The following is a 16,015-nucleotide window of genomic DNA, read 5'->3' as shown; positions in this document are numbered from 1 at the left end:
AAATAATTCCAACAAAAGACTGATTTCTTAAATGGATGAACTGCATAGAAGTAGAAAGCTCACTTTCAAAATAGTGTCATGAAACTGAAAATGGAATATAGAATAATAGCTGTTTTGATACTTAATTGAATAATTAACAGGTGTCTGAAGAATTTATTTTTTATGGAATGGAAATTTTATAGAAAAATGGAATTAATAGTTGATTTTGATAATAGGAAACAAAAGACAGCAGTCTTTAATAAGTTTTTAAAGAGCAGGGAGGGATTGACAAACCATAGCCTGCCACTTCTTTTTACATTTAAGGAACTGAGAATGAATTTTATGTTTTCTAATGGTTGGAAAGAAAATATTTTCTGACAATGCATAAAATTGTTTTGTTGGTAAATCAGGTTTTTCTGGGACACAGCGGTGCTTATTTACATGTTTGGCTGCTTTCCTGCTATCGTGGCAGAATTGAGTAGTCTGAAGACTGGGTGGCCTGTAATAATGAACATAATTACATATTTACTACTCGCTGACCCTTAAATTGTGCCAGTCCTTGACATATGCAGTTGTTTTGTTCATATATAGCATGTTGTCAGTTTGGTTACTTCTGGCTGGCAGAATAGGGTTTTTTAATTTAATTTCTATATCCATTATTTAGATTTTATTTTATAAAATGAGTTCCCCTGATTTCATTTATGTCTTACTGTTGCTTAACTAGTATTTTTTAGGTATACCTTTTTCTCCTTAAATTCTTAAAACATTATTATGTATTTGCCATGGATATTAAGGTACGTGATATGTGAAAGAAAGGCATCTGGCACTAATTGGTTAAATCACACCTGTAAAACAAATTTGGGAGAGGGGTTGGGAGTTTGCTTTCTGTGTTGGTGAGTAATCAGTTACTTTCAATCTTAAACACTACCTCTTGTGGATAGACTTGACTAATATGCACTTAGAAGAGGACTGAGAGAAGCCAAATCAGTCATTTATTAGCCCTATAATATTTTTGTTTTCATCACTTGATAAATCTAAGAGAGCTTAGTTTTACATTCAAAAAGTATTTATATTTGATAAGTCGAATGATTTAAGTTGAAACTTCACAGAAGTATGTGTTCATTCCTTGATTACCTATACTAGCAGATGGGAAATAAGGGTACAGTCAGTTTTGTTTAATGTTTATACAATGTTTGAAGCAGGTGCACCTAGACTAAAGTTGTATTTTCAGGTTCATTTTGACTGGTTGAAGGAGAGAATTCTGTGTCTGATCCACAGTAAAACTTTCATGATCTATTGAGAGTTGACTGTTACCACTTTGCCAATCGAAACTGGATATTGAAACATTTTTAAAGAAATGCACTTTAATCTGAAATAAAATTTAAAAAGAAAAAAGTAAATTCTGGTACTTGTTTTTCTTTGGTGTTTGAGTTTTTAATTTTTTTTTTGTTTCAATGAGACCTCCTGAAATTAATTAAATGGTTCAGACACCAGCCAAAAATGAGTATTGTATTCCTCCACGATGATATGAACCGTTCATATTCTTGCCCTCTTTTATGGCCTGTTTTTAACCAGAGAGGATCTCTCTGTTTTATTCATAGTTTCAAGGGTTCCACACACTTCTAAATATCATACTTTTAAAAAAATTGAAAAATAGTTTGTTTATAATATTGTGCTAATTTCAGGTATACAGCAAGGTGATTCAGTTTTATATTTATATATTTTATTTCAGATTATTTCCATTATAGGTTATTAGAAAATACTGAATATTGTTCCCTGTGTTACACAGTAAATCTTTGTTGCTTACCTGTTATCTGTCTTATAGTAGTGTTTATCCGTTAGTCCTATACTTAAAGTTTATCCCCCTTCCTCCTTTCCCTCTTTGGTAACCATAAGTTTGTTTTCTATGCCTATGAGTCTGTTTTTATAGAAATTAATTTGTATTTTATAGATTCTGCATGCAAGACGATATTTGACTGACTTTGATATTTCCTAGGTCCATCCATGTTGTTTCAAATGACAATGTTACATTCTTTATTATGGCTGAGTAATATTGTGTGTGATTTATATATATATATATATAATTTACACACTACCTGATTGTAGGTTTGATTTGGCATTTCTCTAATACTTAGTAATTTTGAGCATCTTTTCATGTGCCTGTTGGCCACATGTTGTCTTTAGAGAAATGTCTGTCCAGATCTTATGCCAGTTTTTTGATTGGGTGGTTTGGTTTTTTTGATATTGAGTTGCATGAACTGTTGGTATATTTTGGAACTTAAGCCCTCATAGGTGACATCGTTTCCAAATATATTTCTCCCATTGTGAGGTTGTCTTTTCATTATGTGATGGTTTTCCTTTGATGTGTGAAAGCTTAAAGTTTGATTAGGTCCCATTTGTTTATTTTTGCCTTTATTTTGCTTAGAAGACTGTAAATTCATACTTTTAAGAAAAGTGTAAGATTACTGTCATTAGTTTACTATGGCTTCTGTAAAAATCAAAAACTGAAAGGCTTAAATAATAGAAATTTATTGTCTTGGTTCTGTAGGCTAGAAGTCTGAGATAAGATTCAGCAAGGGTTGGTTCCTTCTAAAGGCTGTGAGGAAGGCTATTCCATGCCTCTCCTTTAGCTTCTTGTGGTTTGCTAGCAATTTTTGGCTTTCCATCACCCCAGTCTCTGCCTTCATTTTTACATGTGCTCTTTGCTCTGTGTCTCCAGACACAAATTAAGAAGCTTACGGAGAACATTATTACTACAGCAATAAAATAACGTGACAGATCTTTTGCTTTTTAGTAAAGATACTCTGTACACTGAAGCAACAAGCCATTATTGCCCATTTAATGCCTTTGACACAAACTGCCAGCCTACTGGATCCAGATGAGGAAGATCCCTTGAAGATTGGATCCCACAGCTATTTCTAAAACTTTATAAGCCAAGCCATAAGGAAAGCTTGCTGAACACAGTCCAACATTTGTTCATATTTTTTAATTGAAATAGAGTTGATATTCAGAGTTGTGTCTTGTGCATTTTTAAGTTTAGTTTTTGTGGTGAAGTCTAGCATAGATTTGCTTTGTTGAAGTTTTTATTTGTAGATCTTAAAACTATTAAAAAGTAATGCTCATTCCATCAGTGGTGTTTGTTGCAGAATTATAGATTTTATTAGACACTAGTGTAACACCAGTTTATATTGACTTATCAGCTTCATAACTTCAGAACTGGATTAGAAATAAAAGTATCAGCAGTCAATAAGCAAGGAAAAGGTGAGTATCTGCCATTTTTAAAAACTGTTTAACATGTTTAGAATTCTTGATTTAGAAAAGAAATACTGTTAAACATAGTAATGGAGAAAGACTCTGGGTTGATACAGCAATAATAATGCAGAAACTTCTAAAAATGTCTGCTGAAATCATTTAAAACCCAAAAGAAAATATTTTAATTATAAAAAAAAAACCTATGGGTTTAATGTTGTCTCAGGTTTTATGTGCAAGTCCAGAAAATAGAGGTAAGTCTAGTTTAATAATTGGATAAATTAATTGTACTAATACACTGGTGAATTACTTAGGTATGTGTAGAAACAAATTAAGGGATGGTACAACCGTAAATCATAACAAAAACTATTAGGCAGTTTGAGAACTCGGAGAATAGTGGAGAGTCTAAACTGAAATACTAACAAGATTTGTAGGTCATGTAGACAGGATTGATGCTTTGAAGTGTCTAAATAGCTTCAACGTAGTTGGCTGGGAGCATGCCAGTCCTGCCAGTCCTCTGCACAGTGCCATACATCCAACCTTCATCAATAGCTTGAACATTGACAATGGCATCTCCATCTTTGAAGGATACCTCATCTGCATCAGCAGCCATATAGTCATACATGGCACGGAAGATTTTCTGTGGGTAAGGACAAAAAAGGGAAATGTTAGATTTGCAACAATTAACCTAAACAGCTAATTTTAAAGTCTCTTATGACACCAGAAATTTAAGTTGCGTGAAACAGAATGTGCAACTACCACCAAAACTAAAAGACAAACTAGGAGAACATATTTGCAAATCATATATCTAATAAGGATTACAGTCTATCTTATCTGATGACTCAGATGGTAAAGAATCTGCCTGTCAATGCAGGAGATTCAGGTTCTATCCCCGGATCAGGAAGGTCCCCTGAAGAAAGAAATGGGAACCCATTCCAGTATTGCCTAGAGAATTCCATGGACAGAGGAACCTGGTGGGCTACAGTCCATGGGGGTCACAGAGTCAGACATGACTGACTGACTACATACACACACATCTATTCAGATCCTTTGCTGAGGATCTGAATTGTTGACGAGAGATAAACCAAGAGCTAACATGCACATGAAAATACTCTGCGTTATTAGTCACCAGGAAAATGTAAAGCTACAATGCAATACCACTACACACTGGAATGATAATTGAAAAAAGGTATTGGGGAGGATGTGGGAAAATTGAAAGCTTTTATAAACTGCTGATAGAAATGGAAAATGGTGCAGACACTGTGGAAAACAGTTTTGGAAATTTCTTCTATTTTAGATAGCTCCCATGTGACCTAGCAATTGTACTCCTAGGTATATACCCAAGAGAAATGAACGTATGTCCACACAATAACTTGTATACCCTTATTCATAATAGCTAAAAACTGGAAACAGCCCAAATGCCCACCAACTGATGAAGGAAACATTTTCATACAATGTAGTAATATTTGCTAATATAAAGGAATTAGTACTGATAAATGATACTGGATAAATCAAACATAAAGCCAGTCACAGCAGGCCACATATTACATGATTTCATTTATATGAAATGTCCTAAATAGGCAAACACGTAGAAATTACATTAGTGGTTATCAGATCAGATCAGTCGCCCAGTCTGACTGTTCGAGACCCCATGAATCGCTGCACGCCAGGCCTCCCTGTCCATCACCAACTCCCAGAGTTTACTCAGACTCACGTCCATCAAGTCAGTGATGCCATCCAGCCATCTCATCCTCTGTTGTCCCCTTCTCCTGCCCCCAATCCCCCCCCAGCATCAGAGTCTTTTCCAATGAGTCAACTCCTCACATGAGGTGGCCAAAGTACTGGAGTTTCAGCTTCAGCATCATTCCTTCCAAAGAAATCCCAGGGCTGATCTCCTTCAGAATGGACTGGTTGGATCTCCTTGCAGTCCAAGGGACTCTCAAGAGTCTTCTCCAGCACCACAGTTCAAAAGCATCAATTCTTCGGCACTCGGCCTGCTTCACAGTCCAACTCTCACATCCATACATGACCACAGGAAAAACCATATACTTGACTAGACGATCCTTTGTTGGTAAAGTAATGTCTCTGCTTTTGAATATGCTGTCTAGGTTGCTCATAACTTTCCTTCCAAGGAGTAAGCGTCTTTTAATTTCATGGCTCCAGTCACCATCTGTAGTGATTTTGGAGCCCAGAAAAATAAAGTTAGCCACTGTTTCCACTGTTTCCCCATCTACTTCCCATGAAGTGGTGGGACCAGATGCCATGATCTTCATTTTCTGAATGTTGAGCTTTAAGTCAACTTTTTCACTCTCACTTTCATCAAGAGGCTTTTGAGTTCCTCTTCACTTTGTGCCATAAGGGTGGTGTCATCTGCATATCTGAGGTTATTGATACTTCTCCTGGCAATCTTGATTCCAGCTTGTGTTTCTTCCAGTCCAGCATTTCTCATGATGTACTCTGCATATAAGTTAAATAAATGGTGACAATATACAGCCTTGATGTCCTCCTTTTCCTATTTGGAACCAGTCTGTTGTTCCATGTCCAGTTCTAACTGTTGCTTCCTGACCTGCATACAAATTTCTCAAGAGGCAGATCAGGTGGCCTGGTATTCCCATCTCTACTGTGGAAAAGTCTGAAAGATGGGAATAGCAGACCACCTGACCTGCGTCTTGAGAAACCTATATGCAGGTCAGGAAGCAACAGTTAGAACTGGACATGGAACAGACTGGTTCCAAATAGGAAAAGGAGTACGTCAAGGCTGTATATTGTCACCCTACTTATTTAACTTCTACGCAGAGTACATCATGAGAAATGCTGGGCTGGAGTAAGCACAAGCTGGAATCAGGATTGCCGGGAGAAATATCAATAACCTCAGATATGCAGATGACACCACCCTTATGGCAGAAAGTGAAGAACTAAAGAGCCTCTTGATGAAAGTGAAAGAGGAGAGTGAAAAAGTTGGCTTAAAGCTCAACATTCAGAAAACTAAGATCATGGCATCTGGTCCCGTCACTTCATGGCAAATAGATGGGGAAACAGTGTCATACTTTATTTTTGGGGGGCTCCAAAATCACTGCAGATGATGATTGCAGCCATGAAATTAAAAGACGCTTACTCCTTGGAAAGTTATGACCAACCTAGATAGCATGTTCAAAAGCAGAGACATTACTTTGCCAACAAAGGTCCGTCTAGTCAAGGCTATGGTTTTTCCTGTGGTCATGTATGGATGTGAGAGTTGGACTGTGAAGAAGGCTGAGTGCCGAAGAATTGATGCTTTTGAAACTGTGATGTTGGAGAAGACTTGAGAGTCCCTTGGACTGCAAGGAGATCCAACCAGTCCATTCTGAAGGAAATCAGTCCTGGGTGTTCATTGGAAGGAATGATGCTAAAGCTGAAACTCCAGTACTTTGGCCACCTCATGTGAAGAGTTGACTCATTGGAAAAGACTCTGATGCTGGGAGGGATTGGGGGCAGGAGGGGAAGGGGATGACAGGATGAGATGGGCTGGATGGCATCACCAACTTGATGGATGTGAGTTTGAGTGAACTCCAGGAGTTGGTGATGGACAGGGAGGCCTGGCGTGCTGTGATACATGGGGTCGCAAAGAGTCGGACACGACTGAGCAAGTGAACTGAATGTTTTATTAGAGAAAAAGAATTTGAAAAATCAGCAATAATGCATGTTTCTCTCACTTTGAGAATTTAGGAGCATACCAGGAATAAAATTTTCTGGAAAGCTAATCTAAACAGTGGTGAAAACAAAAAATACAGTATGGTGAGAAAGGAAAATGGAGTGTTGCTAATCAACAGCAAAAATTCTAGTTAAGCAAGATGAATGAATGCTAGAGATCTGCTGTTCTAGAGACAACTCAACCTTGAATACAAATAAAATTTGAAAGTGCCCAAATTTTCTTCATAGGAGCAGCCATTGGTTAGTTATTTGGCATGAAACCTACATATTTTTCCCTAGCATTTTGAAACACACATTCACATTCAAGGATAGCCCCCCCGCCCCATAAGTGGAATACTATAAACAATACTTGGTTCTTTCTATTTGATATAGCTTGGAGGTCTGTCTGTATATAGATTTATTCTGAAGAGAAATCCATATTTTAATAATAACAAGTTATTTAGCTGTTTCTGTATTTCTAGATAGTTAACCATCACTCTATATTCGTCCACTAACCCCATAGTGTTTGTCTTCAGGTGTCTTAAGTATTAGGTCAAAGTTAACATGCCTTTTAAGTTTTCTTAAAAGTTTGCTACTATAATAGAATACTTTGTTATAATTTGTATATTTCTGGCTAGTAGTCATGGTGAACCTCTTTTTCTTGGCCATTTGTATTTCTTTTATTGTAGATGGTTTAGTCATATTCTTCCAGGCCTCATTTTGAAGGGAAGGGGAATAATGACCTCAATGAATTTTGGATACTTTATGCGGTTTTAGATATTAATCTTTTGTTATGTATAATTTCTCCCAGTTTCACATTTCTTTTTGTTACAGTCTTCCTTTACATTCCTAGGTTTTTGAAGTTGCCAAGGAAGATGTTCCCATCTCCAGTATTGTAAAAATAGTCTTTTTCTGTAGTATTTTACAATTTTGTTTTTTTTCCTCTGCTTATTTGTAACTCTTTTCGGGTCTGTTTTTGGACTTGTTTTAAAATCTATTCTCATGCTAAATTCATATTTAATTATAATAGCTTTCTAGTGTATTTTACTCTTATGGTTAAGTCCTTTCCTATTGTCATTTTCAAAATTTGCTTGATCTTACATCTTTACTCTTTCAAATAAATTTTAGGATTAATGTATAAAATTTTTATAATTATTGTACTAGGATTTGATTGGAATTGCCTTGAATTTATGGATTGATTTCTGGAGAAATGACTGCAAGATTCCTTTCCTGAACTATAATAGGTTTTAATACTTACCAATCTTTATGTCCTTTAGTAAAGGTTTTCTTCATACAGATATTGTTCATTTCAATCATAAAAGAATTATGTTATTATGTTTTAATATTATGAAATGAGATCCAGGGTTTTTTAAAAATATTTATTCATTTACTTGGTTGCACCAGGTCTTAGTAGCAGCATGTGGGATCTAGTTCCCTGACCAGGGATCGAACCTGGGCCCCCTGCTTTGGGAGCTGAGAGAGTTAACCACTGGACCAGCAGGGAAGTCCCAAGAGATCCAGGGTTTTAAACTGAGTTTTAAGATAGTCTGGTGAATTGGTGAGCATGATTTGACTTATCTCTTGTACTATAGGACATGTACATATGTACACATGTACATATAGTACATAAGGCCATGGGAATCATGAACTCCTTCGTCAACGACATTTTCGAGTGCATCGCTGGCGAGGCATCACGCCTGGCGCATTATAACAAGCGCTCGACTATCACATCCAGGGAGATCCAGACTGCCGTGCGCTTGCTGCTACCTGGGGAGCTGGCCAAGCACGCCATGTCCCAGGGCACTAAGGCTGTCACCAAGTATACCAGCTCCAAGTAAATATAATATGCCTTGCCGCTGTTAATGGAGAAGGCAATGGCACCCCACTCCAGTACTCTTGCCTGGAAAATCCCATGGACAGAAGGCCTGGTGGGCTGTAGTCCATGGGGTCGCTAAGAGTCGGACACGACTGAGCAACTTCACTTTCACTTGTACATATAAGGTATAACTAGATTACATGTGACATCTGCACACACATATACTATGGAAGAATGATTCCAAACAACAGATGCTTTGCTTTAAGATGGTGGGTGGGTCTAATGAGCCCACAATGATTATTTTGCTTTAGTTTTTCTGTGTGTTTTGTGTGTATCCATGTGTTTGTTTTAAATCACTGAATAATGCTCTTTAGTTATGAGAGTTGTTAATGAAGTTTCTCTGATATTTATTACTGTTGCTGCTAAGTCACTTCAGTTGTGTCTGACTGTGCGACCCCATAGATGGCAGCCCATCAGGCTCCCCCTTCCCTGGGATTCTCCAGGCAAGAACACTGGAGTGGGTTGCCATTTCCTTCTCCAATGCATGAAAGTGAAAAGTGAAGTCACTTAGTCGTGTCCGACCCTCAGCGACCCCATGGACTGCAGCCTACCAGGCTCCTCCATCCATGGGATTTTCCAGGCAAGAGTACTGGAGTGGGGTGCCATTGTCTTCTCCAATTTATTACTGTTAACATTATACAAAATAGAAGTTTGGGTTTAAAAAAAAGATCAGCACACCTGTAACCATTATTTCACATATCAAAAAAGGAGGAGGACTTGAGTTACTTACTCCAGCAGTGGATGGATGGGATGGGATGGAGGATACCGTTGTCTGCTGGGTAGCAACCGAAGATGATCGTTGCTGTGGGAGCTCTGTGGTTCTTGCATGTTTGTAACCTGAAAGGAAAGGGGAAAATAGCATTAGGAGAAAACGTGACTAGATATCATTTACTCTGTGTTTAGCAACTGAGCAGCAGTGTCTTTCCCCCCTAATTTAAAAAGAATGATTTCCAAGAAAGGAGGAATGAAAATTAAATAGCTAACTGCATGTACCTCTCCACAATTTTAGACTCATTAGAAGAAAAGGTCCAGATTTTTTTCTGTTTCTACTCAAAGCATCTCTTACAGTAACATCCAGTGAACTGGCTCCCATGGCTATCGAGGTCAAGGCCATCCACTTGTACCTGTTGAGGCTGCAGAGAAGAAGACGCCCCCATCACTGTAGGTAGAGAGGTGGGCAGCTTCTGAATGCTCAGACTTCTCCTCACCACCACTGATGCTCAGCCCACTGGCTGATCGAGACTGCTCCCGGCTCCGGCGCTGAGCTTGTGCTGAAGGAGGCAAGATCCATCAGAGAGTGGGCAGAAATGTAATTTTCCTAGGAGTAATCCCTAATGGTAATTGAATCTCAGTTGGTTTTTGTTCATTATCAAACAGTTTTTCGTAGATTTCCATGGATTAAACCCTCAAAACTCTATAATACAAGGTGGTCCTCATTTTCCAGTTGAGAGTTTAATCACCCAAGGCCCCCTAACCATTCAGTGGTATAGCCAGGCTTCCAATCTCTGAGTCTGTCCTTGACCACTATTTCTTCCCTCTAGCCTGCTCATTTTCCTGGCTCACCAAAATGAACAGGTAGTAATGTTCATATTCAAATTCCACCTTTCAACTTCTCCAGAAAGTCCCCTGATTTCCAAATTTATTTAGATGCTCTCTCTGTTTCCACAATCTGTTTGAAGACCTTTAAAACTGTTCATGTCAGGGTATAACTACTGATTTACTGGTCTCTCTTCATCAGACTAGAGTATAAATTCTTTGAGATTTATAGGCACTACATATTATTTTACTTTTAACATGAATAAAGGGTATGAAGGCATGTGGCCTCTTGTTGAATGACTATCTTCCTTGACATAAGGGAATTCAGAAAGTTGCTAGAAGTCAACCCCATTTTTTCCCTTTATTTACGTATTTTATTGTTATTATTTCTCCAACAGAAAAATTTACTACCTGTTTTTCTTAAGGAAAAAAAATTACAATGGGGACCGAAGGGGACTTACCTTGAGGCAGTGAAACAATCTTTTCCTAATTTGAACTTGTCTAGAAAGTGAGCTTGGCCCACTAGTCAAGGAGATGTGTTTATGCTGAATGAGCAACTCAGGAAATTGAAAGCCCTGGAGGAGACGAACTTTGAGCCTAAACGCCCCTGGCGCTAGCCCACTAAATCATGGTGTTTATGTTGTAAGCCTTTTGCAGCATCACATACCATTAATCATGTGTAAGCTTCGGGACTGAATATTGTCTTCTGCTGGATCATAGTCAAAAACTGAGCCAGGATTGGTACGCCAGACGCGTAAACCTGAAAGTGAGATTAAGGGTCAGCACAGGTGTTCTCACTCTGATAATCTGGAGACTGAAACATGAACCTAAACAACCACAGGCAGATTGAATAATTTAAAGCTGCTTCCACCCCCCCCCCCCCGGCCCCCCCGCCCCCGCCCCGATCCCAGTGACCTGTAATGGTTTCCTGATCCTGGTCATTCCGTTTCTGTTCCATTTCTACCACTTTCCTCTGAATACCCCGGTAGCAAATGTCACTGAAGTCCTGTGTGTTCTTCTTCACTCTCTCAGTGATGGGGTCTGTCACCACCGGTGTGAAGCAACCCTTGTGTTTCTCAAAGTCTTCATGATACTTCACCTGAAATTTCATGAATTCATTTGGTGAAAACAGGATGGTGTAATCATTTACTTTTTGACTTGTTCCAACAGGCTGCCCACCCCATCTGAGGAATTCCTGACTCACCGTTGAGATGTGGCGCTGGGTCTCTCTCACCCGTCTCATCTCTGGCGTGTCCAAGACATAGGCAGCTTTGCCTTGTATTTGTTTCCGGAAGCTATCAGAATAAAGCACCTGACGGAGGAGAAACCATGGATGAGGGCAAGTTATGGTACCATTCTAATTCTGAAGTCTCAAAATCTTTCCAACAGATGGAAGTGAAGGGAGCTGGGGAGGCAAGCATGAGTCACCTAAAAATTCCCAGCAAGCCCGTGACAGCAGAACTGCTAGCAAGAGGGTAGATGGGCAGGGCTTGAATGAGATTTGTTTTGACTCTGAAAACATAACTTTCATTTTCAAAGGAGATGGGGCAAAGTATAATTTTGAAAGGAAAGGAAAAAAAAATCGTTCTTGAATTTGCTGGGAATTGTAGCACCAGTACACTGGGTGGTATATGGCACTAAGTGTGATATATTTGAAAGAACTATCCTTTAAAATAAGTGATCATTTTTTGAAGGGTTATGTCCAGATTTTATAAACCAGTGTGCTAATACAGAAATCAAAGTCTCAGACATGAAAAACCCAAAATATCAAAGTCAGAGTAAGGCATCCATTTCATAGTATTACCTGTTTCATAAAGCATCTTAAAGAATTGCTTAAGATTGAGAATGTTAGGAAGTCAATATGTTACAGTCAGTTATGTAAGACTACCTCAGAGTAAAAGGGAAAACATTGGCAATTAACTTGTTATGTCTTAGTACAATCATTTGGGATTTAAAAGCATAGTTGTGTTAATTTTAGTGTGAATTTTCAGTGGGATAAAAAAATGCACATTTTTATGGTGTTAAAATGTTATTTTCAAGATGTTGCGATTCTCTTTTCGTTTTAGTGTGTTTTTCAGTTGAATGAGAAAGACACTTGATGATGTTAAATTGTTATTTTCTAAGTTGTTGCACTACTCCTTTTTAGTCCTGGAGAATACCGAGCTAATGTTTTCTTGGTTGCGCTTAGCTCTCTCCATCTCTGGAGTGACCGGTGTCGGAGTTGCTTTTCTCATATTCTCTTTGTACAACACCTAGAGGAGCCAAGAGAGCATCCAAATATCAGAGAGCAGAAACCCAATTCTGAAAACCACCATCTAGCTGTTGTTATGGCTCAATTATGTCACACTCTATAACACCTCACGAAGAGAAGCCATTAAAATGTTATGGTATAAAGCAAAAGGTGAAGAAAGAAATCAGTTTGAGCTGGCAGGGTTGGTATGGTTTTTAAGTGGGTAAAGAAGGATTTTAAAAGATAAATTTTGGAGGAAACTGAGAGGTAAATTAGTGGTATAACCATGTTTGCCAGGCTTGTTAAAAGTGTCACCATCTCTTTTTCCCTCTCTCAAATACCGAGCTAAAGTTTTCTTGATTGCGTTTGACTCTTTCCATCTCAGGAGTAAAGGGTGTGGGGGTGGCTTTCCCCAGGTTCTCTTTGTATAATACCTGTGAGATACAAAGTTGGACCCGAAAGTCACTGGGAGGTGGTAGTCAGGCTATTCAATGTAATGCGATTTGGGGGAGAAAACCCAGGCTTTATCTACTACTATTAGTGAGAACAACTCAAGAAAAAGCTTTAAAAAAACAGTTAATGGCAACAGTCAATGTAGTATGTCGTTTAGGGGAGATTCTAAAAAAACTGGCATTTTTTTCTTTTTAACCTGGGATGGAGTTAGGAGCAGGTCAAACGGCAGGGGTTACTTTGCAGAATTAAAAGCATTTTTGTTTCTCAAGACAATACCGAGCTAATGTTCTCTTGATTGCGTTTGACTCTCTGCATCTCTGGAGTGACAGGGGTTGGGGTGCCTTTGCCCACATTTTCTTTGTACAAAACCTATGTGAGTCCAGTGGATCCAAAAAGAAAAAAAGAATGACAGTTACAAAAGATTAAACAGAACAGATCATTTGTTAGGAGGCTCACGTTGCTAAACTATTTGGGCAGTAAGATTAGATGGAAAGAAACATGTTTCCAAAGCAAGCTGATAATAGTTACAGCACACTTCCAGAGCAGAACCCTGTCCTGAAATCCTTGTGGCCTAAAAGACAGAACTATAGTTTTTCGTGCCTAGTTCCAGGGCCCAGATGGGAGACCACCTTTACTCTACCACTAACCTATGCATGTCACGCATAGGAGAAGGTGCTTGAATACTTAGGAGCAGGCACATGAATAGCACAGAAGGTGGAGGCTGCTCCCTAAATCAGAATGGGAGACTGGACCCTTTTGCCACACACATCAGGGAAATGTATCTGTGTTCTACCTCTTGCTTTAATTCAGAACATCATCATACTTATCAGTAAGTAAAAATGTCTTCAGGAATTACATCACTAATAGGGTTAGTCAATAGGAAACAACAGTAATGGGTTGTGAAAAATTCCCAGCCTCCCTGTCACGTGTCATTCTTGATGTCACAGAAGATTCGAGCTATGGCATTCAAGAGGAAAAATTCTATCAAAGAACTGATTCTCAAAGTTGAGGTCCCTGGACAACAAGGTTAACATCACCTGAGACTTTGCTGGAATTGCAAAATGTCTGGTCCCATGCCAGATCTACAGAATAAGAGACTGAGACTTGGGGTCCCAGTGACCCTGAAGCACACTAAAGTCTCAGTAGTCCCATGTTCCAGTATTGGAGGAACCTCTCTAGTATGTAAGGTAATGTCCCCACACAAACCCCAACCCACAGCAATCTCTTTACATCACAGAACACAGGCTTACAAAAAGTGGCTTACTAAAATAAGCATTTAAAGACCATGATAGACAAAAGAACAGAAAGAACTAAAATTGGTAAAACAAAAAATAGTTCAAATGACACTCCTTTTAAAGTAAATGGACAGTGATTTGGCAAAACCACTACTGGATCTTAATTTATGTCATTATGCCTGAAGGAGAGGGTAGGGGTTATTTTTCCCAAGGTCTCTTTGTCCAAATCTGACGGGATAAATTATAACCTAAAGTCAGCTGCAAAAAAAAAAAAACCCAAACAAATAAAATCGCAATTCTGATGTTCCAGAAAGAATCCTGTCACACCTACTACTCCACTCCCCACTTTTCACAAATACATAAAACAAAGAGACCTTAGGGGATAATGGATAGAGAGTTAAGTTTGGGGAGAGAGGAGCAAAGGATGACTTATTGGAAAATCTGTTACTTCCTGATATTAGAACTTTAAAATAATGGATTAAAGCAACCTTGTTATTCTGAGGTTAAGTCCAGGAGTAGCCCTAAAGAAGGAAGAAGGATAAATGTGATTAAGAAATTCACAAAATTTCAGTTATCTTTAAAAAGTAGGATTAATATGTATTATTTTAAATTATTAAAGAAGTAGGTTTTTGGTTTTTTTTTTTTTTTTGTCTTGCCGCAAGTACCGAGCTAATATTTTCTTGATTGTGTTTGATTCTCTCCATCTCTGGAGTGACAGGTAAAGGGGTTCCCTTGCCCATGTTTTCTTTGTATAACACCTGTGTGATGAGAAAGCATCCAGAAAAACAACCGTAAGTAACATTTCATTTGTTGTGAGACTTTAAGGGTGAGTTCAACTTCCTTGTTATCAAACGACACAATAATCCAAGGAGGCAGGAGTTATATGCTGAGAAGATGCCACCAAAAACTTTAACGATAGCCATTCTTGGGATAAGGAGACTGACTTTATCTAGGGTCTTTAGCTGCTGGGGAAAAGCTGTGGAATTACCTTCCCAAATAATCACATGAGGATTTGAGACTGTTAGAATGTGGTTTTGTTGTTATCCAAGCAAACTAAAAGAAAAGAGGTTTTAAAAAAATTTTTAAATGCCAGATGGAATAGAAATCAGAATTAGAAAAAGGATCCATAGTAGTACCACAGAAATGAGAAACGTCCTTTTGCTAAGCGAGGTATATTAGAAGCAAAGGAAGGGAAGTAGGTTTTAAAGAAGAAAAAATGTTAAGTATCAATTTCTTTATGAGGTTAAATGACATCATCTTTTCCCTTTCTTTCCAAAATACCGAGCTAAGATTCTCTTGATTGAGTTTGACTCTCTGCATTTCTGGAGTGGTGGAGACTGGGATTCCTGTGCCCAGGTTTTCTTTGTATAGCACCTGTGTGATAAGAAAGTATCCAGAACAAAAAGAGCAGTCAACCACTCTCCCCTTCTTGCAGAGCAGTGGTGAGCGAGTAGCAGGGCAGAGAGGAAGAGAATGAGTTAGAGGAAGGAAAATACCAGAAGCTTCTAGGTCCATCCTGTAGGAGCCTAAAGACATCCTTAAAAGCAAGGGAATGCAGGAAGGAGCAGCAAAAGCTTGAAAGTTTTGTTGCTGAACTAATCTCTGCAATGCTGAGCAAAGGAGAGCACCATAGAAAGGAACCATGAGCTGCACCCCCGAGCTTGTTATGAGAATGGGAGAAAACAGAAAGGGCAGAGACAGGAGGAGAATGAAGGAAGTTATTTTGTTTTGGAAATATTAATCAACCACATAAGGATATTTAGATTTTATAAACATTGCATATTTGAA

General features: G+C 38.5%; 1 protein-coding gene across 20 annotated transcripts in view; it reads right to left on the bottom strand.

Moving 5' to 3' along the window:
- Positions 1–3,110: 3,110 nt before the first annotated feature.
- The window catches only part of NEB (nebulin), a 218,335-nt gene continuing 205,430 nt past the window's right edge, over positions 3,111–16,015 (bottom strand). For 4 of the 20 annotated variants that reach the window (XM_055572601.1, XM_055572582.1, XM_055572581.1 and 1 more), the window contains 11 exons: positions 15,509–15,601; positions 14,893–14,985; positions 13,269–13,361; positions 12,881–12,973; positions 12,469–12,561; positions 11,514–11,621; positions 11,225–11,408; positions 10,977–11,069; positions 9,898–10,044; positions 9,504–9,610; positions 3,111–3,868 (listed from right to left, as the gene is read on the bottom strand). In XM_055572601.1, coding sequence (XP_055428576.1) covers positions 3,695–3,868; positions 9,504–9,610; positions 9,898–10,044; positions 10,977–11,069; positions 11,225–11,408; positions 11,514–11,621; positions 12,469–12,561; positions 12,881–12,973; positions 13,269–13,361; positions 14,893–14,985; positions 15,509–15,601 — 1,278 coding nt within the window. In that variant the 3' untranslated portion in view covers positions 3,111–3,694. The remainder of the gene's footprint in view (positions 3,869–9,503; positions 9,611–9,897; positions 10,045–10,976; positions 11,070–11,224; positions 11,409–11,513; positions 11,622–12,468; positions 12,562–12,880; positions 12,974–13,268; positions 13,362–14,892; positions 14,986–15,508; positions 15,602–16,015) is intronic. The other 16 variants (XM_055572588.1, XM_055572591.1, XM_055572593.1 and 13 more) reach the window with 7 other exon arrangements.

Source organism: Bubalus kerabau, chromosome 3, assembly GCF_029407905.1.
Source record: "Bubalus kerabau isolate K-KA32 ecotype Philippines breed swamp buffalo chromosome 3, PCC_UOA_SB_1v2, whole genome shotgun sequence".
Lineage (NCBI taxonomy): Eukaryota > Metazoa > Chordata > Mammalia > Artiodactyla > Bovidae > Bubalus > Bubalus kerabau.
This window is presented reverse-complemented; position numbering and strand designations above follow the sequence as displayed.